Source organism: Orcinus orca, chromosome 3 (assembly GCF_937001465.1).
Source record: "Orcinus orca chromosome 3, mOrcOrc1.1, whole genome shotgun sequence".
In the NCBI taxonomy this organism is placed as follows: Eukaryota; Metazoa; Chordata; class Mammalia; order Artiodactyla; family Delphinidae; genus Orcinus; species Orcinus orca.
Genome location: NC_064561.1, coordinates 57528319 through 57555603, shown reverse-complemented (window position 1 = coordinate 57555603; position 27285 = coordinate 57528319). Strand labels below are relative to the sequence as shown.

The 27285-nt window shown below is 45.1% G+C and overlaps 1 protein-coding gene across 1 annotated transcript in view; it reads right to left on the bottom strand.

Annotated features, from left to right (window-relative positions):
* Nucleotides 1–5160, bottom strand: part of GLRA1 (glycine receptor alpha 1) — a 50973-nt gene extending 45813 nt beyond the window's left edge. Inside the window, exons 1-2 of the mRNA XM_033406864.1 lie at nt 5024–5160; nt 3434–3600 (exon numbers count right to left, since the gene is read on the bottom strand). Of these exons, the coding sequence (XP_033262755.1) occupies nt 3434–3600; nt 5024–5160 (304 nt within the window). The remainder of the gene's footprint in view (nt 1–3433; nt 3601–5023) is intronic.
* Nucleotides 5161–27285: the final 22125 nt, after the last annotated feature.

Here is a 27285-nt window from a genome sequence, read left to right as displayed (position 1 = left end):
GACTCAGATCCAGGTTTTTCTTTTCATTTAGCTTCATACCATTAAGATGCCCCAAAAAGTTACTGCCTTTGCCTTGAAATGACGTGCACAGAGTTCCCACCCAGGCCCTGCAAGTGTCTGGTGCTGTGACTCCCATATAAATTAGATCCTGATTTATGTGTGCGAGAGGACGCCAGCCAAAAATGATCCCATGGGGAGCTGTGGTTCATTGAAATAAATCTGAAATTAAATTATCCTCAAGAAAATTACAATCTGGCTGCCTTTGGCAGCAGCATAATGTATATATTTCATTAAATATTAAAGTTTAACTTTGCTTTTGTGTATATGTTTGCATTGGGCTGTGCCCCTGATCCTGGGAGCCATTGTGACATGCAAAGTCTTAGCGAAGATACAGAATACCGAAGCTGACGGGGCCTGGTCCTACTGGACCATTGTACAGATGCAGAGACAGAGGCCCAGATATGTCAAGTGATTTACTCTGGGTCACAGATATCAGGGAAGTAGTGGGAGGGTTAGAATCCAATTTTCGAGCTCTTTACTTCAGTATTACGAGTTGCATTGCCACTATGTTCTGCAGACGGAGGCTGCTCTCCCCATCCCCCCTCTTTTTTTTTTCTTTTTTCAGGGTTGGATCTCATCTTTATTGAACATTTTGATATTTTGCTCATCGTGCCTTTTATGCATTAGCTTTTCTTTTTCTTTTTTTTTTTTTTAACATCTTTATTGGAGTATAATTGCTTTACAATGGTGTGTTAGTTTCTGCTGTATAACAAAGTGAATCACTTATACGTACACATATATCCCCATATCCCCTCCTTCTATCTAGAGAGTCAGGAGCAGGCAATTTCCGGTGCTTGAAGGAACCTGCTGTGTGATTAATCACGCTGTAGAGTTTTCAAAGCAGGCAGACCTCTCTTCCTGTTGTGTCGGGGTCACGGGGCCTACTTGGCCTGGCCTTTTCAGGAGCTCTGTAGTTTGCGGGGGGCTTTTGGGAATCTCATGTGTGCCTGGGTGGAAGCATGAAAGAGGCCATGGGGCTCAGGGGCAGGGGTCCCCTGCAACCAGTGTCTCAGCCCTCACCACAGGGAGAGTAGAGAAAGCTTGCTCCCTACCTCCTGGGGTGAGGTTCCAAGAAGCTGCACTTGTTGCTCAAAGCCCACATCATCGAGGGGATTGTAGGGGTTAGAGATAGTGCAGGGTTGCGAGAGGACTAAGAGATTATCTAGTCCTGTATATTTTGGGCCCAAGTGCTTGGAATAAGGTTTTCAAAGCGAGGAGGGGAAGGGCCCCGATTCAATGGTCTTATAGTCTGGGTGAAATTTTATTTCTTAAACATGTTCACTGCTAAGTAAGTAAGTAAATAAATAAACGAATCAGGAAATAAGCAAATAAATAAATCAGTAGTATTAGAGAATTGAGTCAGAGCAGCTAGCTGGGTTAAATTCCCCAGTCTTGGCAGTGTGCCTTGGGAAAGTCACTTAACAGCTCTACTTAGCATATTTGTGGGGTCATTCGTTCATTCATTCATTCATGACAGACTTATTGAGGGCCTTCTTTGTGCCAAATACAGTGGTATGCACAAAGGATCACTAACACATGAACCCTGGATGCACCCACGTTCAGCCAACGAGCAGAAGACCGAGGCACTTCTACTCAGGCTGGAGTTCCAAGAGAGCCCACCAGGGGGCGCACTGGGATGGAATTCCTGAAAACTGCTGCAGATGCAACCTGGTGGTCAGTTCTCTGGTGTGTTTGATTTGGCCAGTGGTGTTTCAAAGATGTGATTTAGCTGCGAACTTGGAAGATTTCACATAAACCCCCCGACTTAAGCCTTATCTTGGAAGGTCCGCTGCCCAGGGCCTGCATTCCTACCTGGCAACTCTGGGCAGGAGCTGAGAAGCGGCAGCCCTTAGAGGAGCCTGTGCTTTCTGGTTTTCTCTGCTTATCCCCAACCCACTTCAATCATGTACCATATCTGCCGGGCCCCTCTGGGTGTTGGGGGTGTTTGAGATTGTGACCCTGGTGAAGGGCTTGGGTGCTGACTTATCTGCCCATGAGGGAAGAAAGTTTATGCTAACGATCCTGGAGGATAACGGCCTTAGGAGCAAGCCACCTTGAGGTAAACAGGGGTGGGAGGTGGGCCCCCAAACAAACCTCACTGCATTTCCCAGACTGTTTTCTGCTTGCAGAGCGCTTTGAGAAGGGGACTTACAGGGTGGGGGACAGAGTGAGCAGATATTAGGAAGCTGTTACCAGCTGTTACATCCCTTGTTTGGTCTTGGACTTGAGCCAAAAGGAACAGTGAGGAAGGGCATCTGGAATCAAGAATTGATTAGGAGGTTGGCTGTGGGTCTTTGAAATAAGATTTTTGCAGGGGTGCTAGGAGGAAGGTCAGGGTCACGGACTCCCAAGGAGGTCCTTAAGACTGTGCCTGCAGAAAACCTGCCCAGCAGTTAGAGATGGTTAGAGCCTCCTAAGGCATCAGTGGACAAAGGGAACTGGTCCACTCTTGATGTAAGACATTAAGATCTCATAGGATTGTGAGCTGATTGTGAGCTGGTTTGTAAATTGGCTACCCCACATGGCATATCTGGCTCCCAAACGTGTTTTGTTTGAATTTACATGTTTTAGGATTCAAGAAATTTCACGTAAATCTTGATTTCTGGCTCTCGTTGGACTTTTGGATGGTCTGGCAACATGGGACCCACATTCCTGTAGGTTAACTACTCGCTGGGGCTAAGGAGGGGCTGCCCACTTTCGAGGGGACTGCTCCTCTATTTCTCCATAGTCTCTCCCTATCTCCTTATTAGGCATTTGAAATTGAGACTGTGATTGGGCAAGAGAGTTCCAAAATTATTTGTTAATCCAGGGGAAGCTTTCAGTGGATGAATGGTAGTTGGAAGCTTCTCATGTAAGACGAATAAAAGTGCAGCTGCCTGGGGGAGAAGCAAGGGTGGCCTTGCTCATCCCGTCCTCTGTTTCTCCCTTTTGGGACACAGGGTAAAAGCCTCAGAACTCCATGAAGCATAGTTTAAAAACCACAGAGACAGCCAACTCCATGCCTGCGGAGAAGAGGAGACTGTGAGGCCCAGCAAAAGCAAGAGGCTTATCTAAGCTCAGAGAGTAATTTTGTGCCCGAAGCAAAACTTGAACCCATTTTTCCACATTCCACCTTAATCTCTTGTCCATTATACCGGAGCTAGCAAGTAGGTTTAATTCACGTACTGACTCTGGTAACCAGAGATACTGTTGAGTTGGACTCTCCGAGCCTTTGTTTGGTCTTGGTGAATTGACGAACAGTATCTGCCTCGGGTAGAGGAAAGAGTCATGGAATTCATACCCTGTATATATCATCTGCATACAATTCCATGCGGCTCGCTGCCACAATCTAGGAAAGCAGACCCCTGGGGCTCTGAAAGGCAAGTTTATCTACCTTTAAAATTGGGCCTGATCCTGGCATCGTATCCAGAGGTCCTCCCCATTAGCTTATCCAGGAAATCCGAGGGTGACATAGACTTGGGTGCGGAACGGGCCGCTTCAGCCTCCTTAGAAGCAGCAAGGCTAAGAAAGGAGAGAGAAAGCAGAGGGTTAATGACGGCCCTTTCTCACACTGTGATCAGATCCCAGTCTTGCTCAGCCCCTGTCGCTTACCCAGCCGTAAGAGCCACTAGAGAAATAGGTGATAGGAGTCCTTAATGAGGTAAGGCCCACGCTACCTTGTTTACCCAGCCTAAGTATTAGCCAGCGTGGGGTCCTGGCAGGCAGCCGAGTGTCTGATTGATGCTGAGAAGCTGCTGACTCTTTTAAGGCTGTATCTCTAAGGTTTAGGGCAATCACAGTTGGCTGCTGGTTTCCCTGGGAGAGGAGATTGAAGGGTTAACCTCCCACTAGGTCCAGCCCTGTGCTTTGGGTGCCTGTACTTTCATAGGTCCGTGCAACAGTGCAGCCAGAAAGAATGTTAGAGATCAAATAGTCCAGCCTTTCCCCAAAGTTTCTCTTCAGAATCAGTTACTGATTTTCTAAAAAAAGATGCCAAAGTCAAATGCATTTGGGAACACAAATTGAATCAGGCGTCTTTACCTCGGGTCTTCTCAGAACCTGCAGCAAGTCTAGATCCTGTACTAATGGGACTATCTCATATACTTTCAAAATTGCTCAGCTGGGGGCTTCCCTGGTGGCGCAGTGGTTGAGAGTCCGCCTGCCGATGCAGGGGACACGGGTTCATGCCCTGGCCCGGGAAGATCCCACATGCCGCGGAGCGGCTGCGTCTGTCAGCCATGGCCGCTGAGCCTGCGCGTCCGGAGACTGTGCTCCGCAACGGGAGAGGCCACAACAGTGAGAGGCCAGCGTACAGCAAAAAAAAAAAAAAAAAAAAATTGCTCAGCTGGGAAAACTGAGGCACAGCTAGTGAAGGAACTGACATAGGTCCCAGAGTCAATCAGTGGCAGCTAGCCTCAGTGTATCAAGAGTTGGGGGATTTGAAATCCAACTGCCGGGGATGCTACACGTTGTTTCTGTCACCAACCCCCCCCAACAAAGTAGTTATAGGTCTTCATTCGTGCCACAGTAAGAATTATTGATATCTAAGAACAGCGGCCCTTCCCCTGCCACACTCTCAGAGGCATGCAGATTCTTAGAACCGTCAAGACTGGAAGCTTAAGGGTTGAGGATCAATTATTTCTCAGTTGCTTTGGGCAACTGAGCTTCCCTGTCTTGAAATTATACCCAGGAGATAGCTGGAAGCTAGTGCAGCCCCGCTGTGCGTGCTGTAGGGCTGGTACGTTGGAGGAAGTGCATGTATAGAGATGCCTGTGTGTGTCGCATAAAATGAGAGCTTCTGTCACCTAGCCAAGCAGGACGTCGTGTCCCTCAAGGGTTTGTACTGCCTGTCTTGTTCTTTGCCTCGGTTCCTTTTCTGATCTCAGAGTTGTAACTGTTTAAGTGATCCCCTCTAATGGGTGGCTCTCAAATCTCTCTCTCCACCCTGGCCTCTCCCTTAAGCCCCCTTTCTTCATTTGCAAACGCCTGGGGGCGGGGAGGGGGGCGCATGTCTATCTCGATGTCCTGCCAGGCCTCAAGTTCATTCCAAACCAAATGCCGCAGCTTCCGTCCCAAACTTGTTTCTCCAGACCACAGATGCCCAGGTGGCACCGACGTCATCTTCCCATTCTCTAGGACTAGACGCTTCAGAGCCGTCTAGTCTCTGTGTCCCCTCTCCTCTCGCGTCCCCTCACTCACGGGGGCCTTTCCTGTCTTGCACAATTTATGGCCATGCTACCTTGTCAGGTAGTTACTTGTGTTTGTGTTCCAAGACCAGCAATCGTGGTGGTTGTATTTATTGTATGTTTATTTAATCTCCTACTGTGTCTACCACAGCGTGTCTCCCACATAACGTGCTCAGTGATTGCACAGTGAATGAACGAATGAATGATAGGCTACTTTAATTAATCAAATGTCCTGGTTAGTAGAAGTATTCATAAATATACATACATGGACTAACAATTTTAAAATAATTAGACCATTATACCCACTAATGAAAAATAGTGAAAATAATCTGTTATTCCTCTGAAGGTTCAGAGGTATTCCAGGATGATTTAGACACTCACGCTTAGTAATCTGAACGTTCCTTATTTATATCCTGAAGGGCTCGTTTTGATGAACAGAATGAGGGACAAATGCATTATCCTGTTTTTGTAGGTGTGAATATGGATATTTGTGAGTTTGTGTGATGTGGGTAGGTTTCTAGGTGTGATGTGTATGCACGTTATGTGAATAAATGGATGGATGTGTATGAATGTGTGTGGGGACTAGAGCATGCATGGGGGCATCTGTGGATGTACAGTGGATTGTGTTACAGAGATTCAGATATGCAAAAATGTGAAGACCTGTGTTCCTGTCAAAATATGTTGTTAAACGTGGTGTTTAGTGTGGGCATTTTTGTGTGTACATGTGGCATGTATGTGGACATGGGGTATAGAGTGTGAAAGTGTCAAATGCTTTCATGGCTGTATGTATGCCGTGGGTATATTACGTTTGTGTTACTGAAATGTACTGTCACATGTAATGGAGAATACTTCAAAAAGAGTGGAAAGAACAGGTGATTTGGAATCAATCCTGTCTCAGTCATTTACTAGCTGTGTGACCATGCGAAAATTACCTAGCCTCTCTGAACTTTGGTTGCCTGATATGTCAAAGAAGTTTTGCACAAGTAGTAACTGAGATAGCACAGGTAAGAAACGCCAAGGATGGTTCGCCGTGTGTGTGTGTGCGTGTGCGTGTGCGTGTGTGTGTGTGTAGCAGTTGAGATTCAGGCTGGAGGTTCTTCTGGTCTCACTGCTGCTTTCAGCTGCACCATAGTCCCCACATGATGGGGAAGTCCTGCCAGATGCCTTCCATGGCCCACAGTTGGTACCACAGTCCCAGCCTTTTCTCCTTTCAGCACCACACCCATGGCTGCTATGTGGCTCTGGTGTGGCAAAGGGGACCACAGGCACGCAACTCGTGATTTATGACTTTGCTGCTGCTATGATTCACTTCTCAAACCACTCTAGGAGTGGCAGTTATGAAGCTTTCATAAGCTCCTGTTCTCCCTAAGCCCCTCCTCTCAGATAATAAGATTTGGGGACGTGGTACTCCCTCCCAGCAATTACTACAGCACAGCCATCTCTGGCCCTTAGGCCTCTTTAATAAGCCTGAATCCCATTAGGCAGTACAGTGAGAGAATGAATTCACCCCAAATTATCTGCTGCCATTTGCTGTTAGCAAAATATGCCATTTAATATCTGAATACTCCACAAATCTGAAGCGTCATCTGGTTATTCTAGCTCACACATCTGCAGCAAGGTGTTTACAGTCTGGTCACCTGGCCATTGCCTCTCTAACAACCCTTGCATGGGGAGCTGAATTGGTGGGAACGGAGACTCCGAGAGGTTAAGTAACTGGCCTCAGGTCACACAGCACTCTAATGAAAGGATTAGAACTCAAATTTTCACGTCCTGCCTCATCCAAATGCTACAATGTATAGGAAAAAACTTTTATAACCTGTGAAGGGTATAGATCATGATAGTAGCTATTATTACTACTTGTTTGTGAAGCTCGTCGTGTTGTTATCCAAGAAAATCAACACGTATCCGACTGCCGGCAATCCCGACATACACAACTCTTATTTTCCCACATTTAAAAATGGGGAAGAAGTAGTTGTGACTTGTCGAACGGTCCTGTGTTTTGTCAGGTGATTCACAGCAGAATTCTTGGAAATTTTGAGATTCTCTAGTCTAGCCTCTCCCATGTAACGTGGACCAGTGGTTTCTTGGATATCATCACGTTCACAATTTTCGCCCTGTTTCTGTACCACTTCTACTGTTAGTCACTTAAAAGTTTTCATTGAATTGTCTCACTTCTTTAAAAAAAAAAAGAAACTTACTTCACTCTTCACAAACGAAAAACCAGTATTACTTGCCATAATAGAGGACAGCCATAACAGTGAGTACAGTGAAAACCAAACAGAAAGAGAAGTGTTTAAAAATCCTAGTTATATACTGTTGCTGGCTGAAGTCCCGAACCCGAGGCCTCCCCTCGGTTCCAGAGGAAGATCAGCTAGTGTAAGAAAGGTGTTAGAGCATAGTAACACGTAACACTGAGATTTTTCTTCCCGAGATAATGAGAAGGACTGAAATAATCATTCTACGTTATTATGTGTTGAACGACCTAAAATCATCCCCCTATCCCTTACTGCCCTAGTCCAAAATTTCTCTAATTCTTTTTCAGATAAATCCTCCAGTTGAATGTCAAAATAGCCATGCCTTTCCACTTGATGATCATTGTACATTTCTGGCTATATTTAGACAGTACATTTTGCACAGAATTATTTCCAGGGCCCTCTCAAGTAAATCTATGCCTTGCGCCTTTGTGCAGAGAAAATATGCATCCAGGGGCCCTTTGTGCACATTTGGAGCCACTGCCTCTGGTGAGCTGAAGACTTTGCTTATAGACAGTAAGGTACTGCACACGGAAGCTGGGAATGAGTCCGAGAAATGAAACACGTGATTGTTAGGATTTGCTGACCCTATAAAAGTATTTGGAAATGATGCAAATTGTTTCAGGGATTACTGAAATGTCATGTGGTGAATCAGACTTGGTTTAGACAGATTTGATTACTAGTCATTTTCAGAAGGACCGTAAGGTCTCCCGGGACCAAGCATTCTGTCCCTCACTGAGAGGGCTTATGGGGATGGCTGCACTGACTGGAAAGAGCCTTGAACTGTCTGTCGCCTTTTAGTGGGGGCATTTGTCACACTAGGAGACTTTGGCACTTAAAGAACCATCAGCTTTCACTCCTAATGACAGAGACTGTGGAAGAGTCCAGGGGCCGGTTCCACAGTGGCACTGGAGGCAAGGTGACAAAGATGAGGGGGAGCTTCGAGACCTTTGGTGAATCACTTCCCTTTCCAGCTTTCAGTTTCCCAAGCTATGAAATGAGGGGATTAGAATAATCTCTAAGAGTCCTTCTGGCTCTAAACCATCCTTCTAGTAACCGTTAATATTCCCTCTCTTGTTTTTTTTCTTCTTTATGCATCTGGTCTTGGGACCTGAATTTGTCTGGACCCCTTTGGGGGAGTATGATTGTGTTTGTGTCTTGCTTCCTCTCCACGCAGTCTCCACATTTCTCTCCAGTGGAACAGCTCATTTCTCAGGGATTTGCTGGAAGACCGGCCAGATCAATGCTCAGATTCTCATTCTCTAGTTGCAGCATCGTTTGGAAATAGGGAATCAATATGCAGCTGTCAATCTGAATTTCAAATGAGCTGGGGTTGGCAGTGAGGCTGGGGAGAAACAGTTTCAGTTAGACCCTTCATGACACCACGCACCCGAGTTCACCATGGGCAGAGAAGTCAGGAGGTCAGGGGTGGGAACAAGGGAGGAAGGACGAAGTGAGGGGCAAAAGAGGGAGTCCGAGGCTGAGGATAGCCAAGGGAGGGGTGCATAGGGCTGGGGGAGGGAGTCGGAGGTGCAGAGTGAGAAGAGAAGGGAGGTAGGAAGGAGAGAGGAAGAGGCAAGTGGAGGTGTCTGAGGTGTGGCCAGTACTATAACCGAGGAAGTCTGTGAGCACAGAGGACGGGCACCCAACTGCACTTGGCGGGAGTGGGGTGGTCTCCAAGAAGCTTTGTGGCGAAAGTGGCTTTTACAGTAAAGTATGAAGGTTGGGTATGGAGAGTGTTTTGAGTAGAAGGAACAGCATGTATAAAGTCTAGAGGTGAGTGAGGACTTGGAGAATTAAGAGAAGTTTAGTGTGCGTGTGAGGAAGTGAAGGGGGAGTGAAGGAGAGAGAGAAAAAGGGCAAAGATGAGAGATGAGGATGGAACACTGAGTCTGCAAGGTTGGGAGTAGCCAGGGTTTGACCCCCTGTTCTATGTCCTTATGGTGCGTCTGAAAGTTAATGAAGATTGTGCCTCCTCAGTGCCTTTACCGGAAGAATAATCCATCTGGATTTCTCAGCTGTTCTCTGGTTAAATTGACTTGTGGCCTGGCCAAGCTTGGGAAATGCACTCTCCAAAGACACCTCCAAATGGGGGGTGTCCAACTTGGTTTCCAGGCAGTATGTCCTCTGACTTGGGCCAGAACATCCCCTTTGCCTTGGCAGGGAGGTAATCTAATGAGCTGGTTTTTATTCCGTGCAGAAAGTATTGTACCAAGTCAACTAGTTGGATGTTGTTTGAAGGTCTCTACTTCCATGAGCATTTACTTAAGACACAATTTCACTGTGGAATAGAGGGAAAAACATGAAGTTTGGGCTGGGAAACGGGGATATAGTCTCGGCTCTGTATCTAACTTCCTCTCTGGTCATGGGCTAATTCTTTTTCTTTTCTCAGATGGTTCCCAGTTTCTTCATCTGTGAAATGGAAGTGTTGGATCAGATCAGGCATGGTAAACAGTTTTCCTTTGAATGATTGCTCAGAGCTGGGTTCTGGGGCCTGACCCAGCTGGGAGGGGTCGCAGGATGGATTATCAGGCTCTGTCAAGGGACTAGATTGTGGAGTGGGGGGCGCCTCTGATCTCCAGGGGTCCTCTTGCTCTACAGTCCTCTCATCCTTTAAATTTATTACACACCCACTATCTGAATAAGGCACTGTGGAGGAGAGGCAGATCAATGTGTCACTGCCCACAGACGAGGCCCTCTATGTGGACCAGGTTTGTGTCTGTCTCATTCAGTGCCTGACAGGTAGTAGCAATCAATGATCAAGTCTTCTTTTTTTCTTGGCCGTGCAGTGAGGCTTGTGGCATTTTAGTTCCCCGACCAGGGACTGAACCCAGGCCCTCAGCAGTGAGAGCGCGGAGTCCTAACCCCTGGACCGCCAGGGAATTCCCAATGATCATTTGTTGATGAATAGCTTTTGTCCTCTTGTTGTTTATAGTTCAGCAGATAGACTAGGCTAGGCACGTATAAACAATTATAAGAGGTTGCCACCTAGCCTAGGGACATAATTGGAGTGCCATAGTGCTTCAGAGGAGGAAGGTAGTATTTGGGGGCCGGTGGGGACAGGAATCAGAATTTTTCTGAGTTTTATGAATTTTTGCCCCTGTGCACTTTTGGAAAGACCTGACATTTGTCAACGTCCACGTTGTGTATTTTGGGGGAGAAAGCTTTCTTCTGCCTGTAGGCTGTCCTTGGAAAGGAATGGAGAGATGTTGGGAGGGCTGGGTGTCCTAGACTCCTGGGAAGGAGTGGGGTTGGGTGAGGCTGGCACTCTCTGACCTTATGGGCTGAACCAGTTTCCTGTCCATGGCTCTGACACCGGGGGCTTGGGCCTTGCTGGTCACTGTCAGCTTTGCCTGGGTTGCATCCTCAGGTCAACAGCTGGCTTCCCCTGGCCAGCTGTGCAATTCTGATTCTATTTGATTGCAGTAAGGGGCTTAGGCTGGCCTGGGAGTGCTTGATATTTTATTAGTCTCACTTCATGATCTGCTAAGCACCCCTGGGAGCAGAATGTCACAGTTGGCATGCCCTGAGCCCACTTCTCCCCAAGGCCTTATGAAACAAGACACCCTTCTCCCTTCCTGTCCCACCTCCTACAGCTGTATCTGCCTCTTTTAAGGAACCGTTATCTGGGTAAGAAGCACAAGTATTTGAACATGATTCTCTCTGCAGTAAGATAAAATCTTGGATCTTTGGAGCTGAAAGGAACCTTGAGATTCCATCTTGTTCTTCCCCTGTCCCTAGGGAAGTCTGATTCTCTAGGGATGTCTCGTATTCCTTATCGTTGTCTCCAGAGTGTTCTTCTCCATAGCCTTCCCTCCACAAACAGAGAGTCATGGACATATACACAGTAACAAACGTAAGGTAGATAGCTAGTGGGAAGCAGCCGCATAGCACAGGGAGATCAGGGAGATCAGCTCGGTGCTTTGTGACCACCTGGAGGGGTGGGATAGGGAGGGTGGGAGGGAGGGAGACACAAGAGGGAAGAGATATGGGAACATATGTATATGTATAACTGATTCACTTTGTTATAAAGCAGAAACTAATACACCATTGTAAAGCAATTATACCCCAATAAAGATGTTAAAAAACAAAACAAAAAACTATTGCTGAAAAAAAAAAAAGTATCCCCACGAACTAGGGTGAGACGAATGAGGCTCCTGGCAAAATTTAAGGAGGCGCTCACTCTCAGGGTTGTGTACATTCCAGCCCTGCACCTGTGGAGACCTGAGAGTGAGCGCCTCCTTAAACTTTGTGCCCTGGGTGCCTCACTTGCTTCACCCCAGCCCTGGTCCTCCTAGAGCATCATAGCTCTTTAAACCCAGTCTATCTAGGGTAGAGTTTCCTGTAGATAATCAAGTGTGTTCTGGAGAGGGAGTGTCTACCACTCACAGCATCTCATTTTATTTTCAGAAAGCTTCATTTTAATTTTTCTTGTCCAGTGGCAAAAGACAACATTACACATTTTATCACAGTTTATCCTTTCAACAACCTGAGAGGTAGGGATGTCTGTCTCCATTTTACAGATAAGCAAATTAAGGCTTAAGGAACATGTGGCTTGATTGTGTAACTCTGGCGTACCGCACTGCATTTGCTTAAACTATGTCGATGTTTTCTCTTTTCTCACTTCCCTTCTTCTTACCCCCTGTGCATGTTTCAAGGCTGGAATCATGGCAGCCTTTGGTGTTTTCTGGTTCAAGCTCAACCTTCAGCTCTCTAACCTTCCTTTCCCCCAAATTGGGGCAATCATGTGTTATGTAGACAAGACCCCGAGAGCATGACTTAGGCAAGCTTCTTCCGTGTGGTTTTCATGAAGTACAGAGCCTGGCACATGGTCAGGGCTCAGTAAATACTTGTTCAATGGATAATTATACACCTGTCACTTCAGAGGAAGTGGAATTTAGCTGTGCGGGTACTTGGGATCAATGATGTGATTTGACTGGAGTCAAAAAGCCCTGAACTCTGGCCCTGATAGCTTTAATCAGTCCCTGGGGAAAACCCTGATGTCCTCTGGGAAAATCCAAGGCAAGAAAGTAGAAGAAACCATCCCATTTTCTTTTAGGAGCATCTACGGCCCTCCCACAGAATGACTCGGATCAGCGTCCAAGGTCAAGCCTATGTCTGCGCATCTCTCCTCCCTTAGGTCACTAATTATAATTCAGCAACAGCCATCGCACTTTGCCCTGACTGTCCCTGTGTATCTCACTTAGGGAAGTTTTCCTGTACCTCTGACCTTCAGTGTCATTCTGCAATCTGGTTCCATGGTTAAAGAATTCTTGGTTTAGGGCTGTGGGCATCAAGTAGCCTCCCAGATGAGTTACAATGAGAGGAATTCGGGGCTGGCGGGGGGGATTCTTCAGAGGCTTGAGTGCTGAAGGACAGGCCTATGGGGCTTGCTCTGCCTGAGTCTAAGCTCTTATCAGGCCTTGGGGAATCAGCGTGCATCCCACAAGTCGGACAGGAGAGCAAATGGCTCTCATTACCTTCAATGCAGTTTTCTTTTTAATCAGATAAATCTCCCTGGAAAAGTATGTCTTTGCAGAGAATGGAGCTCAGGGATTCTAGACAAAAAGTTTTGGGAAAAAATATTGCATTGATCAGCAGGTAATGGTCATTTTGTTGCAAAGACCCAGGAGTGTAAATGTTGAGGAGAAATAGTAATATGATAAAAATAGATAAAGCTGTGATATTAGCTAAGGATAGTAATAGCTACTACTCACTAAGTTCTTACTATGTGCTGGGTCCTTTACATATGTTACTGTATTTAATCTTCTCAACAATCCTATGATGATGACAGCATTACCTCCTTTTTGTGGATGGGGAAACTGATGCTTGCATTTTCGGAAATTTAGCTGAGGTCGTATAGCTTATAACTGTCAGAGCCCAACAGTCTGCTGGTCTCTAAAGCCCACACTACTCTGTTGACTCTCCCAAATGATGGAGGTTTGCAGAGTCCCTCTGAGGAGCTAGCTGCTCTTGTTTATAATAGAAATGTTTGTATGATTCTTTGGAACTGTGAGTGAGAGAACTCGTGGAGCTCTGGGAATTGGAAATTATGGATTGAGAAGAATATGTTATTTGTGTGAAAGTGTGATCCCTTTCACACAAATAACACTTTCGGTTTACTTGGCGCTTCCAATTCATTTGATCCCCATGCCACCCCCATGGCAGCATCTCCATGTACAGGTGATGACATTGAGGACCAACCGAAAGGTTAAGAGACCTTCTCAGAGTCTCAGATGGCAGAGACCTAACATGACCAGGGTCTGGGGCATCTTCTGCTTGACTATTTGGCCAGTCCCAAGAGACGGGAAGGGGATGGATAAACCCTTCTTGACTATTTACTAAATTGTCACTCAGAATTTCTCTGTAGTCAACTTGTCTTTCATTTTATTTTTCTCTGTCTCAGTTCACCCATCTTTAAAATACCACCTGCCTTTATCAACTGCGGGTGTCATTTGAATGGCAAAAGGCCATGGTGCTTAAAGATGCTGTGGGAATAAATTCTTTCCCTTAGGCCAGTGAAATTTTTCATTCACTAGGTACGTTGAGATAATCATCTCGTTTGAGATGGCATTAATTTATTACTTCACTTATTTACTTATTTATCTCAAATAATTAGGAAGTGCCTACTGTATGTCAGAGACTGTGCTAGGTGACTGAGCAGAATATAAATAATAAAAATATGACAGCCCTTATTGAGTAGTTATAAAGTACCAGGCCTTACACAAAGAGCTTTGTCTGCAATATTTAATCCTGAATATAATGCTTTGGGTTGGATATCGTTACCCCCATTTTACTCATGAGGAAATTGAGGTTCATAGAGGTTAAATAACCTACCTAGGTACACCTGACCCCAGAGTCTTCTCTTAAAAGTATCTCAGTAATAGATATGCCATAGCCTTTGTTTTCCAAGAACTCCCAAATTAATAGAGAGTGTGAAGACAAATAAGTACTTGAATATCTGAGCCTATTAGAAAAATATATCACTTCTCCCTCCGAGATCTATACTAGTTCAAACTTATAGCGGAAAATAAGCCAAGGTGCAATGAACCCATAGGAAATGCATCAGCAAAAGGGATCTGTTTGTCCCAGAGAAAAAAGAGGTTTTCATAAGAGTGAAGCTTGGACGTGTGTGGTCTTCAAGCTTCCAGGAGACTGTGATTCAAAGGAGGATGTTGAGAAAATAATAAATAATCTTCACTGGGCACTGAGGAAGAAATGACCTTAAATTGTAGAAAAAGCAACTTGGATTAAAATCTGCATCTGCCTTTAATAAACTGAGTGACTGGTCTTCAGAAAGAGAATACTTTACTGTGAGTGGAGAGGATTTAGTTGAAGTGGGTATTTGTATGTAAATACAGAGTTTTACAGAAGCTCCAGGGCTCTAATAACTCTCTAAATAGCCCTCCTTGATTCCCCTGTATCCTCTAAGATAAAGAGCTGCAGCTATGCTCAGCGGGGTGGAACTTCTTTGTCTCACTCAGCAGGTTCCAACATCTTGGGGAAGAAGTGGGAAGAAGAGTCATAGAATTATGGGACCGGGACATCTTGTGCATTAAGAAAAGATGTTTTTTGAGCACCTGCTATAAATTAATGACTATATATTACGGCTCTGCAATGTCAGTAGGGATGATCATCTTCGTTTATAGATGAGGAAATTGACTCAGAGATTAACTAACAATGATAGCAATGGCTACCAATGATCAAACGCTTTCTGGGTGCCATGCATAGTGCTAAGAACTTTCCCATACACGCTTTCTAATCCACCCAACCACTCTGTGAGGTGGATACCATTTTCTTCTCTAGTTTTCACTTGAGGAAACCGAGGCTTGGAAAGTTTAAATGACATAATCAAGGTAATTTGGTGGCTGAGTTGATATATCAATCTAATTGAGGTGGAATTTTGCCATATGTTTTGGAGCAGCTGTTCAAATGTGCTAATACAGCTCACTCAACTTTAATATATGCATTGTTTTAAGTTCCTGCTCCTCTGTGGTTTAGTATAAGCTTCTATAAGGAATATTTACTGAGGAGTGTTGAGAAGACGTGTCAGTGAAGCCTGTGGGACTCAATGAGCTGAAAGCAAGGTAGGTGTACGATGAGGGAAGGACAAGGTGCCGTGGCTAGTGTCCCTTCCTGATTTTAGGAGGAAGGAGGGCTAATGGTGAAAGGATGGCAAGGGTCATTACTGAGACTTCTTTTCCTTCTGGGATTTCCTTCCTTTCTACCCTGTACCTTCAGGATCCTCCAGCAGGGTCACCTCCCTGTAGCTCATAGGAGGACAAAACGGGGGGCCCAAATTCCACTGCCCTCTGTTTCTTGTTGCACGGCTCAGAGGCAAATGGGACAAGCTGTGGCTGTAGAGTCAGAAGTCTTAGCTTTGGCTACTACCTCTTTCGATTCTTCTGTGATTGTGAGCATGTCCTTTAGTATATTGAAGCATCACTTTCCTCATCTATAGAGTGTAGATCCCTCCTATCCTAACTTATAAATCACTATTTGAAATTATGTGGGACTTCCCTGGTGGTCCAGTGGTTAAGAATTCACACTTGCACTGCAGCGGGTGCGGGTTTGATCCCTGGTCGGGGGACTAAGTTCCCACATGATGTGCGGTATGGCCAAGGGGGGGGGGGGAAAAAAAAGAAATCATGTTGAAGAGAGCATAAGATACTACACAAATAAGAACTCATTTCTGGATTGAAACAGGAGCATGGTCCAGGGTTAAGCACACGAATTCTGCCAGGCTCTGCTGTTTACTAGCTGTGTGGCTTCGGACAAGTTACTTATCCTGTCCGTCTTTGTTTCTGCATCTGTAAAATGGGTAGTAGTTGTTGCTGCTCACAGGTTGTGGTACAGAATAAATAATTCTTCTGCAGTGTTTCTTTGGTGCCTGGAACATTGTAAATGTTCAATACAATTTTTATTGATTCAGATTTTCATTGGTTGATCTAAGCTCTATGACAGGGAATGAATATATGAACTTCCAGAGGCTTCTTTGCATTTTATGCTTGAATCTACAAGGACCACCCACACTCACATCTAGAGGAGTACCACAACACTTTCTGGTAATTCTCCTGCTCTGTTCTTAGTAATTTATCGCTGAAATAGTAAATTAATAGAATTACTTTGACATTTCAGTCAGTAGGATTAAGATGATCTGATGATAACGGAGTAGTAATTCCTGCCGCACAGATGGAAACTGTCCAGTGGCAAAAACTGTTCTTCACAAGCTGGCTGGCAGCCCTCAGACCAGATTCTTTCAATCCTTTTAAAAATAACATTTTCCTCTGATGCTAAAAGCAATGAACACGCATTGGAAAAATACAATGCGGTTCAAAGAAAAAAAAAAAAACCCACCTGGAAATCCCATTATCTAGATACCTACTGTTAACATATTAGTGAATTTCCTCTAGCTTTTTTTTTTTCCTCTATAGATTATAATCAGTTTTGTTTCCTGGTTTTTTACTGAAGATTCTAAGGAGAATTTTGTTTTCTCTTGTTATTACACCTTTAGAAACACGATTTTAGATGACTGCGTATTTTAGTGTGTGGCTGTATTAGCATTCATTTAGCCACCCCTCTTTGACAGCCATTTATATTATTTCCATTTTTTTTTTTTTTTTTTTTTTTTTGCGGTACGCGGGCCTCTCACTGTTGTGGCCTCTCCCGTTGCGGAGCACAGGCTCTGGACGCGCAGGCTCAGCGGCCATGGCTCACGGGCCCAGCTGCTCCGCGGCATGTGGGATCTTCCCGGACGGGGGCACGAACCTGCGTCCCCTGCATCGGCAGGCGGACTCTCAACCACTGCGCCACCAGGGAAGCCCCTATTTCCAATTTTAAGCTATTATAATCTATGCTGTGAAAAGCCCCCTTGGTCACAAACCTCTGTCCATGCCCTGGAAGCAAAATTGCTGAGTCAAATTTCTAAGGCAGAAAGACTCTACCAGTGTAAAGGGGCCCCTCCCCACCGCAGGACCAGCAGCTTGGCTCCTTTTTGAAAATGAATTCTTCATCAGGCGGAGTCTACTAGGGGCCAGGGCTGAAGGTAGTGGTGAGTAAGTGAAAGCCGAAGAAGAGAGATGACCGCTGCTTTTTCCTTTTTCTCCTTTAACTCACATTGCCCGAGAAGCCATAGACCCTGGAATGTGCTGACGGGGAGTAGGAGAGATCTTTGTGACAGTGTAGTTCAGAAGTCCAATGTAGCTTGGTGCCATACATTTCCTTTTCTCTTAAACTGCCCTGCCTATGTCTTCTCCCTGTGTCATATTCTTTTTATCCCTGAAAGCGCATGTATATAGTAAGTATCCCATAAACGCTTGAAACGGGAGGTAGGATAGCTTGGTGAACTTAAATCTGATTCTGCCGCATAGCTGTGTGATCTTGGGCAAGTCACTTAACCTCTTCACATCTGTTTTATTAATTTTTTATCAGTAAAGTAAGGGTAATGATAGCGCTCTTAGGATTGCTGGGATTAAAGGAGAAAATCAAGTGTTGATGCAGTGATAGATAGAAACCACTTAGTATCTTAGCCATTATTACAAATAAAAATAAAAATTTCTGTTTGTAAGATTCAAATATTCTTCACTAAAATTTTATGCCAGTCTAGGTTACACCTGATGATTCTGAAGAACTTCAGAAAAACCTGAAGACTAAAAGAAGCAGGTATGGCAGGAAATACTGGATGTGGGCTGTACTTCAAATCGTGGCTAATTTATTCTGCATCTTAAGAGGGACATTAATAGGTTGGAGCAGGTCCAGAAAGGAACAACTAGGCTGGTAAACAAACTTGAAATTGACCTGTAAGGAATAATTTGGCTCAGAGAAAACATAGATCATTTTTAACAAATCTCTGTAGGCTATCATGGGAAGAGGGACTCAAATTAGTAAAATAATATTCTTGAATATTTACTATTTGCCAGGCACTGAACTAAGCCCTTTGCAAATACTATTTATTTCTTCTTCTCCAAAAGACTATGCGAGGTACATATTTGTGTTACTATTGTCCAGGTGAAGCAAACAAGGCATGGATGGTGGAAGTTACATGGCTAGGAGGTGGTAGGGGAGGAATAGAAAGAGATCTTTCTGATTCCACAGTTTAGGTACCTTCTATAGCCCACTCACTTGTTCCAAGTGACCAGGGAAGGCAGATGGGACTCTCGTATAGGGAGGTGGCTGCCTGATACATGTGAGGAAAGAATATTTTACCCATTAGAGCTAGTCGGTAATAGGAGAGGCTGCCTAAGGAGATGGTGAGTTTCTTGTCTCTGGAAGTGTCCACGTACAGGCTGAACTCTTAGTATCATATTGTAAGGATGAATCAGCTGAGGAGTAGGTTAGAATCATGAATTTGCTACTTACTTGTATGACCTTGAAAGTTGCTTAACCTCTCTGAGCCTCAGTTTCTTCATCTGCAAACTAGGAATACTTAATTCTAATTTTAGGTCTGTTGGAGGAGTAAAAGATTCAGATAAATTGCTTAGCCAAGAACCTGGCATACAGAAGTTGCTCATTATATGTTAAGTGAACAATTATCTATGGTCTTTTTAATTTATTTGTACCTGTGCTTCTCATTTTATAGGGTGATCCTATCTATTTATTTCTTCCTTGAGGTCAATTCCAGATTTGGAGATGTTACCTGCAGAGTGAGTATTCTAGCTCACTTCTGCAGAGGCAGGTATCTGCCAGGCTCTGTCCCCTCAGGCAAATGACAGGTTGGACTTTGGAACAGGGGCAGTGGAGTAAGCAGAAGGAAGGATGTTTGGACTGTAGTGTTAAGCAACAGAATAGATATTATTGAGAGAGCGAGAAATTAGAACCATTTTATTCTATTATCAATTATCAGATGGATGTGAAAAGCCCACTGTGTGCCCAGCACCTGCCATGTGGATTAAGGGTATATTCAATCAGTTGGAAGCATTCTCTTTGTCTTCAAGGGCCTCAAAGCCTGGGATGCCTCAGACAACTATGAAAAGATTAGAGAATAGGACTGAGTGTCATTCTGTGCTAAGTCCTTTGGCACAGGGCAGTTAGGGAAGGGCTGCTTAGAGGCAGGAGGTTGGAAAGAAATGACCTTGGAAGATTTCTTCCTGGCCTGGGGGATTTTCTCAGTTTTATGGTTCTCAGGATTGCATCCTCGCAGGCACAATGTGGTAATGTTGCAGTTGTAGCTCCCTTGGGCATATTTTCTAGTCATTTCCCTAGGACATCTCCCAGAACCTGGGAATATGCTAATCATTTTTGCCCATTGTCAGGGAGGGGCTGTCCTCTTTCTCAGGCCAGAGAATAAGGCAACATCCTCCCTCCTTCCACAGTTCCCTTCAGGCCCCTGTTCCTTAGACATCAGCCATGCCCCCCACCAACATCAGCCATGCCCCCAGCCAACATCAGCCATGCCTCTCACCAACATCAACCATGGACCCCACCAACATCAGCCATGGCCCCCACCAACATCAGCCACGGCCCTCACCAACATCAGCCATGGCCCCCACCAACATCAGCCATGGCCCCCACCAACATCAGCCATGGCCCCCACCAGCATCGGCCATGACCCTCACCAGCATCAGCCATGGCCGTCACCAACATCAGCCATGGCCCCCACCAACATCAGCCACGGCCCCCACCAACATCAGCCATGGCCCTCACCAACATCAGCCATGGTCCCCACCAACATCAGCCATGGCCCTCACCATCAGCCATGGCCCCCACCAACATCGGCCATGGACCCCACCAGCATCAGCCACGGCCCCCACTAACATCAGCCATGCCCCCAGCCAACATCAGCCATGGCCCTCACCAACATCAGCCATGGCCCTCACCAACATCAGCCATGGCCCCCACCAACATCAGCCATGGCCCTCACCAACATCAGCCATGGCCCTTACCAATACCAGCCATGACCCTCACCAGCATCAGCCATGGCCCCCACCAGCATCAGCCATGGCCCTCACCAATACCAGCCATGACCCTCACCAGCATCAGCCACGGCCCCCACCAGCATCAGCCATGGCCCTCACCAGCATCAGCCATGGCCCTCACCAACATCAGCCACGGCCCTCACCAGCATCAGCCATGGCCCCCACCAATACCAGCCATGACCCTCACCAATATCAGCCATGGCTCTCACTGATGAGACATGGAGTTGGCTGCCTGAGAATAAAGTTTTTATTGTTGTAATTTTTGATGTGAAAGTCCTTCCATCTCCTCTTTCAACAAAATAAGCAGATTCCACCTGCTTTGGGAGATACCTTCCTTTTTCCTCCTCCTTTCATTATTCCTCCTTAACATTTGCTTCTTCCCACCAACATTTCTCTCCCCTTCTGTTCCTCTACCTTCTTCCTTTCCCTTCATTTGTTTCTGAATCCTAGAATGGTGGAGTTGAGAGAGATCTTAAAAGTCATCTAGTACAGTCTACCCATGCATTTTACAGATGATGAGAATACCGTAGTCCAGGGAGGGAAAGCGACTTCCACAGTGAGTTCTTGGCTGAACCCAGAGTAGACCTGTGTTGAGTGCTCTTTCCTCTTTATTATTCTGCATGTCTCCCACTTTTCTCCCCCTTCTTGTCCTTTCCCCCCTTTTATTTCTTGCCCAGTATTATTTCTTATATTCTTTAGTGTCTTCATAAACCCAATGGTGATAGATGGGAAGGAAATCAGGGCCTCGGGTAGCAGAACTGAGGGGAAGTGTGTTGTCAGGTTCTCCTCACCTCTCTTCCTCACTGGGAAAGGCTGTGGTTTGGAGTGAGCCAGTCAGTTTTCTTCCTCAGAGACTCTACTCCCTCTACCCTGCCCCTCCACATCTCTGGAGAGGTTTGTACAATGTCTTTCTGCATATGAAGACTTTGAGCTGGATTGGCAGGGTGGCCTACAGGCATCTCAGATTGGGAAGAGCCGCACCTCAGTTTCCTCATCCACAAAAGGGGTATGATAACAGTGCCTACTTCATAGCTTTGCTATAAAGATTAAATAGTTAATGCATATGGCACTTTTAGAGAAGTTCCTGGCAACCTATTGGTAGGTTCTAAATACATGTTATGTATAATATTGTTAATTATAAATATTATTTAGAGGAATTCCTGTCTGTCAGGCACAGGGTTGGGAGTCACAGATGTCATTTTCACATGAAAAGGGAATGGAAGGGACTTCTCTGGCAGTCCAGTGGTTAGGAATCCACATTCTGAGCCCACTGCAAGGGGCGCGGATTCGATCCCTGGTGGGGGAACGAAGGTCCTGCATGCCACATGGTGTGGCCAAAAAAAAAAAAAAAAAAAAGAAGGGAATGGAAAACTATGAATGTAGCTTAAATAGACACTCGTTGGTGACCTTGTCCCCACTGTGCTCTGCCTCCAAGTTTGATTTTGTGCCCATGCTTTCTGATATCCTCTTTTTGTTTTTGAAAAAAACAAAACAAAACTACTTTTCAGCTTTCAAAAGTAATATACATTGTTGTAAAACATCCCAGCATTACTAAAATATGTAATGTAGGAAATAAAAGTCCCCCATAGTCTCATTCTCAAGAGATAATAACAACTATAAACAGTTTTGGGTCCATTTCTCTAGACTTTTTTCCCCATATGAGAACAATAAAACATTAAAAAAATAAAAACAGGATCCTACTATACATACTATTATGCTACTTGCTTTTTTCCCCTATTTAATCTTTCATCCTCAGTATTTTTGACTTTTCTGCATGGAATGAGGTCATCTGCCTTTGGCACTTACTGGCTGTGAGACTTTAGATGAATCACTGCTCCTTTCAGAGTTTCAGTTTCCTCATCGGTAAAAGGAAACAGTCCTTTCCCACCTGCTCACCTCCATGTGATACAAGCTTTAAGGGAGATAGTGGGCATGTGTGAAAGTGTAGGCATCCTGTGATGGAGTCCAGTGAACCATTCTCTGTCCCATACTCCTGTTTGACTGGGTTTGGAGCACTGACCGTGGCCTGAAATTCTGTAGTTTCCCAAGTTGTTCTTTTGTTTATACCCACCTGTAGAAGTTAAGCTGTGTGAGAGCAAGGACCACATCTGTTCTGCTCGTCACTGTATCTGTCCCCAGAATGTAGAAAGATTACTGGCTTATAGTAGGAAGTCAATAAATATTTTTTGGATAGTGAAGAAATTACCACGCTTAGCCAGGCTTCCAATTGATAAAAGACCAATTGGGAGAGAGCAAGGCTGAGCAGGACTGGGGTGAGCCTAGGTGATGGTGGACAGCTGGCCCATCAGTGTCCTTGAACTCCACATCACCCAGCTTGCCTGTTCTGTAAGCCCTTGTCCTTTGCCTGCATCATCCTCTCTTGGCACTCTTTGCCACCTGGTGAATTAGTCATTCTTTATGGCCCAGTTTAAGTGTCCTGACTCCTATTAAAATTGTCTTCAACTTTGTACTGTCCCCCCACCTCCAGGCAGAGTTAGTCAGACTCTTCTTGATGCTCCCACAATGCTTTGTACCTATCGCTTTTTAATAATAGTAATCGTGGTTTTCCCTCTTTGCACAGTTGCTATGTGCCATAATCAGTGCTAACACTCTACATGCCTTCTCATATTGAATTCTTAGGGTGATTTGTCAGGGTAGGGTGATTTGTCAGGGGACGATAATTATTATTGACATTTTATTTATTTTTATTTGTTTAAATAAATTTATTTATTTATTTTTGGCTGCGTTGGGTCTTCGTTGCTGCACGTGGGCTTTCTCTACTTGCGGCGAGCAGTGGCTACTCTTCATTGCGGTGCGCGGGCTTCTCATTGCTGCGGAGCACGGGCTCTAGGTGCACGGGCTTCAGTAGTTGTGGCAAGTTGTGGCTCGTGGGCTCAGTAGTTGTGGCATGCGGGCTCAGTAGTTGTGGCGCATGAGCTTAGCTGCTCTGCGGCATGTGGGATCTTCCTGGACCAGGGCTCGAACCCGTGTCCCTTGCATTGGCAGGTGGATTCTTAACCACTGCGCCACCAGGGAAGTCCCCAAGCCAGAGTTTTTAACTTCTGGGTCTTCTGTGAGCCAACTTAATTTAAGAATTATGCAATAACAGCTGGAAAGACATGGAGTCTTTATGTAGTCCAGTCTTATTTTAGGGATGGAAAAACTGTGACTCAGTTACAAACAGCAGCGCTTGCAGGGGGAGGAAGATCTTCTCTAATCTCTAGGGTGTCCAATTTTGAGGTAGAATGGGGATTGACTCTTTTACTAAACCTTGTTGCCTTCTTTGTCAGGAAGTGTAGCTTTTCATATTTCAAGGCATTTTCCATGAATTCCTCCAAGCCCCTTCTCTCTGGGCATGATGCAGTCTTTTCTTGGCTCCTGTGAAGAGTTTTTTTCTTTTCTACTAGATGTTCTAGGTCACATCAAGAAAACTATCTCCAATGAGGTCCACGTTTTCTGCACGATTGAAAACGATTTACGAAAGTTTGCCTTGTCCTATGGAAGGGGCCTCTCTGCAGACCCAGGTCATAGTGGGAAGCAGCCTTATCTGCAATGGCTTAGATGTTTTGAGAGGCCCAGAGTTTGAACATGCTTGGTCAGACAGCAAGGATAAGGCTGAAGAACTCACTGCAACAGCTCCTGAGCCAGGGCTGAGCTGCATGTCTAGCTCACTCTCACTGTGACTCATTTCTTAGAGCAAAAAGGGGTCATGTGAGACATGGCACCAGTGCTTTGGGTTGGCTGGTTGGAAGCCTCCAGTCCTGGGCCTCTTCAGAGTCAATAAAAGAAGGATGGGAGCAGGCATATGGGGGCAAAACAATTCAATTCAATAAGCACTGGATATCTAACATACAGTACATGACCCCCTGGGGTGATACTATCTATGAGGGGAAATAGAGCAAGTTGAAAACTCTGGGACGCACCAGGGGATGTGTCCCTTGTCTTCGTGTTGGCCTTTCACATGAACCAAGAAATCCATTAAGTTCCTAGCCTTTGAAGGGCTTGCAATCCAGCAGGAAGGTTAGAAGGGCACCCAAATGTATGTGAGGCCACATTGAGCAAACTGACTGCTGAGAGTTAATGCCTACATTTCCCAGGGGGTTTAGGAAGGAGAATCCATGCCCAGTTGGGGGTAGTGATGGTGGCAGTCTGGGGTTGCTTCGTGGAGGAAGTGTTGCTAGCAGGGGCTCTTGAGGCGTGGGTGAGATCTCAGAGAAGTGGAGAGGGAATTCACTCAGGGCTTGTGCTCTGCTCAGAAAAAGGGCTTAAAGGTGACTGCATTTATCTATTGGTAAAGGGGTTATCTCCATTTTTTAAGATGAGGAACCTGAGACTCAGAAAGTTTGAGCAAACTGTCAAGATAATACAGCGAGGAAGTGACAGAGGTGGGATTCAAAAATCACCTGAGTTTGAATCCAGAGTTGGTGGGTGTGCCTTTCAGGGCAGAAATGAGGGGAGGGGTTTTTCTAGATATGTGGAGGGAGAGGGACCAGTGTGAGAAAAGTACAGAGCTGAGCACAGTGGGTGTGTAGCAGACCAATAAGAAATTCATCTGAGGTGGAATTTGGTTTGTGTGAAGGGAAGGAGCTGGAGGTGGAGGTGCGGTTACATTGTGGCAAAGCTGAGAGTGGGAGCGCACTAAAGCCCCGCGTGTTCTCAGCGAAGGGCAACACAAACGCACAAACGCACGAGATGCATCTGTATGTGCACTGACACAGTATTGCTGAGGGGAAAAGAGGGATGTCACAGAGCTTGGTGTTTAGTATAACCCCATTTTTGTCAAATAGGAACAGCTTACGCCTGCAGCACAGCAGTTAAAGACTCTCTGAAGCTGGACTGCTTGGATTTCAATCTGGCACTGCCATTTCCAAGCTGGCAACCCTAGGAAAATTATTTAACTTCTCTGTTTCCTCATCTGTAGCCTCATCCATACAATGGGATGAATAATAGTATATCCTTGCAGGATTGCTCTGAAGATTACATGGGTTAATACATAGTCAACTTTGAGAAAGGGGTCAGGCACACAGTAAGCATTCTTGCCATTATTATGTTATTAAAATTATTTGGAAAGATGAATATTAAATTGTAAGTGATTTCCCTTAGGGAGTAGGATTTCTGTGCCTTTTGGTTGTAAACACATCTCCCTATGTGGTTTAAATATTTTATGGCGAATGAATAATGTTTATAATGCAAACAAACAAACCAGCAAGTTTATTTCAAAAGTTGACATTAGGAGACTTTATTTCTATTGTATTTTTTCTTCTACTAGCAACAGGCCTGCTAGCGACACATTCAGTACTGTCTCTGGTGTCACTCAGACAGCTATTGGAAACAGGTGTCGGAGACAGAGCTGTTTAGACTTCCCACAGGCCTTGTCTGGAGCGATGCTCCTGATTATAAAGGAGAACTAGCCCAGTCCTTGCTGCCTCGCTCCATGTGCTCCCCTGCCCTCATCTGGACTGGGTATGTTTTCCTGGCCTAGAGATGTTCTGAGAAGTCCTTTAGGTCTGCTTTGGGAGCAGCAATTCTGGAGCTTGTGGTGAGATCTCCGATGCTGGAGATCGGGCTGCCTCTCCAACCTCCCATACAGAAGATGAAGGGAAACTGGGTACCCTCAGTCCTGTGTGTCTGGGGGTTAGAGCCTGAGGCTTGAGAAGGTCTTTGGTCTGAGTACTAGGGATCCGCAGTGAAAAACAATTTAAAAACGGGCCAGAGATTATGCTGCCTTTCTCCCTTGTGTCCCCACTCAATCAGACATTCTCTCCCATAATCCCCGATAGCTCTTTCATTGGAGTGATTTGGGGACGAAGAAGCAAGGATGTGCTGCAGGGACCTGTCTCTCCCCTGAGACGGAGCTCTAACCACATACTCTCTGCCAGGAGTGGAAGGTAGTGCAATTTCCCTCCTCTGTGAAGGATGGAGATTAAAAACTCACATCTTTTTATGGTTGTGTGTTAACTTTACTGTTATCTAGAACCACCTGCAGGAGATGAGTCCTTGGTTTTCTGAAGAGGCAAACTCCACCCTTTTTTGCCTCCATCTTCCTCATCCAGTTCAGTCTCCTCCCTTCTCCTCCTTCTGGGTTCATTCTTGGAGTAATAGTGGCAGTACAATGGTTAAAAGAATGTTTTCTGCAGTCAGACTTATTTTTGAATCATGGCTCTGCCTCTTATGAGTTGTTTTACCTTGGGAAAACTATATAACCTATTTATGCCTCAGTTTTGTCACCTGTAAAATGGAAATATAACAGTACTTTTGTCTAAGGATTTATGACATGAGGCATGTGATGTTAGCACTGTACCTAGCATTCAATAAACACTCAATAAATAGTAACGATTATTGTTGAGTTGTTGCAGTCAAGGCTGAGATGGAGCATCATAAGGGAAGAAAGGAATGTCTGCCTGCAGTGTCTGTTAACACAAAAGATGCACATGCCCTGTGACCCAGCTAGTCCATTTCTGTTCTTGTTATCTGCCTGGAAAAATGTCTTGTGTTCGTTCACAAAGATGTAGGTACACTGTGGTTATTGCAGCACTGATTTCAGTGGAAAAATCAGAAGCAAGTAGAAATGCCCATCAATACAGGAATGGCTGGAAAACAATGGGATATCCATAACATAAAATGTATTGCTGCAGTTAAAAGAATGAGGTGGAGATGTATGCCTCGACAGATAAAGCTTTCCAAGACATGTTGATATGTGAACAGAATAAGTTGCAGAATCACATGGGCAATTTGATTCCATGAAACGATAGTATATATATTTCAATAGATAGTATATATAGTTCAATAGATTTCAATATTTATTTCAACCTGTGTATAACTACTGAAATATACATACTGTCATTTCATATGTGCATATATATATGAATAAAAATGATCAAGTAGAATACCCCT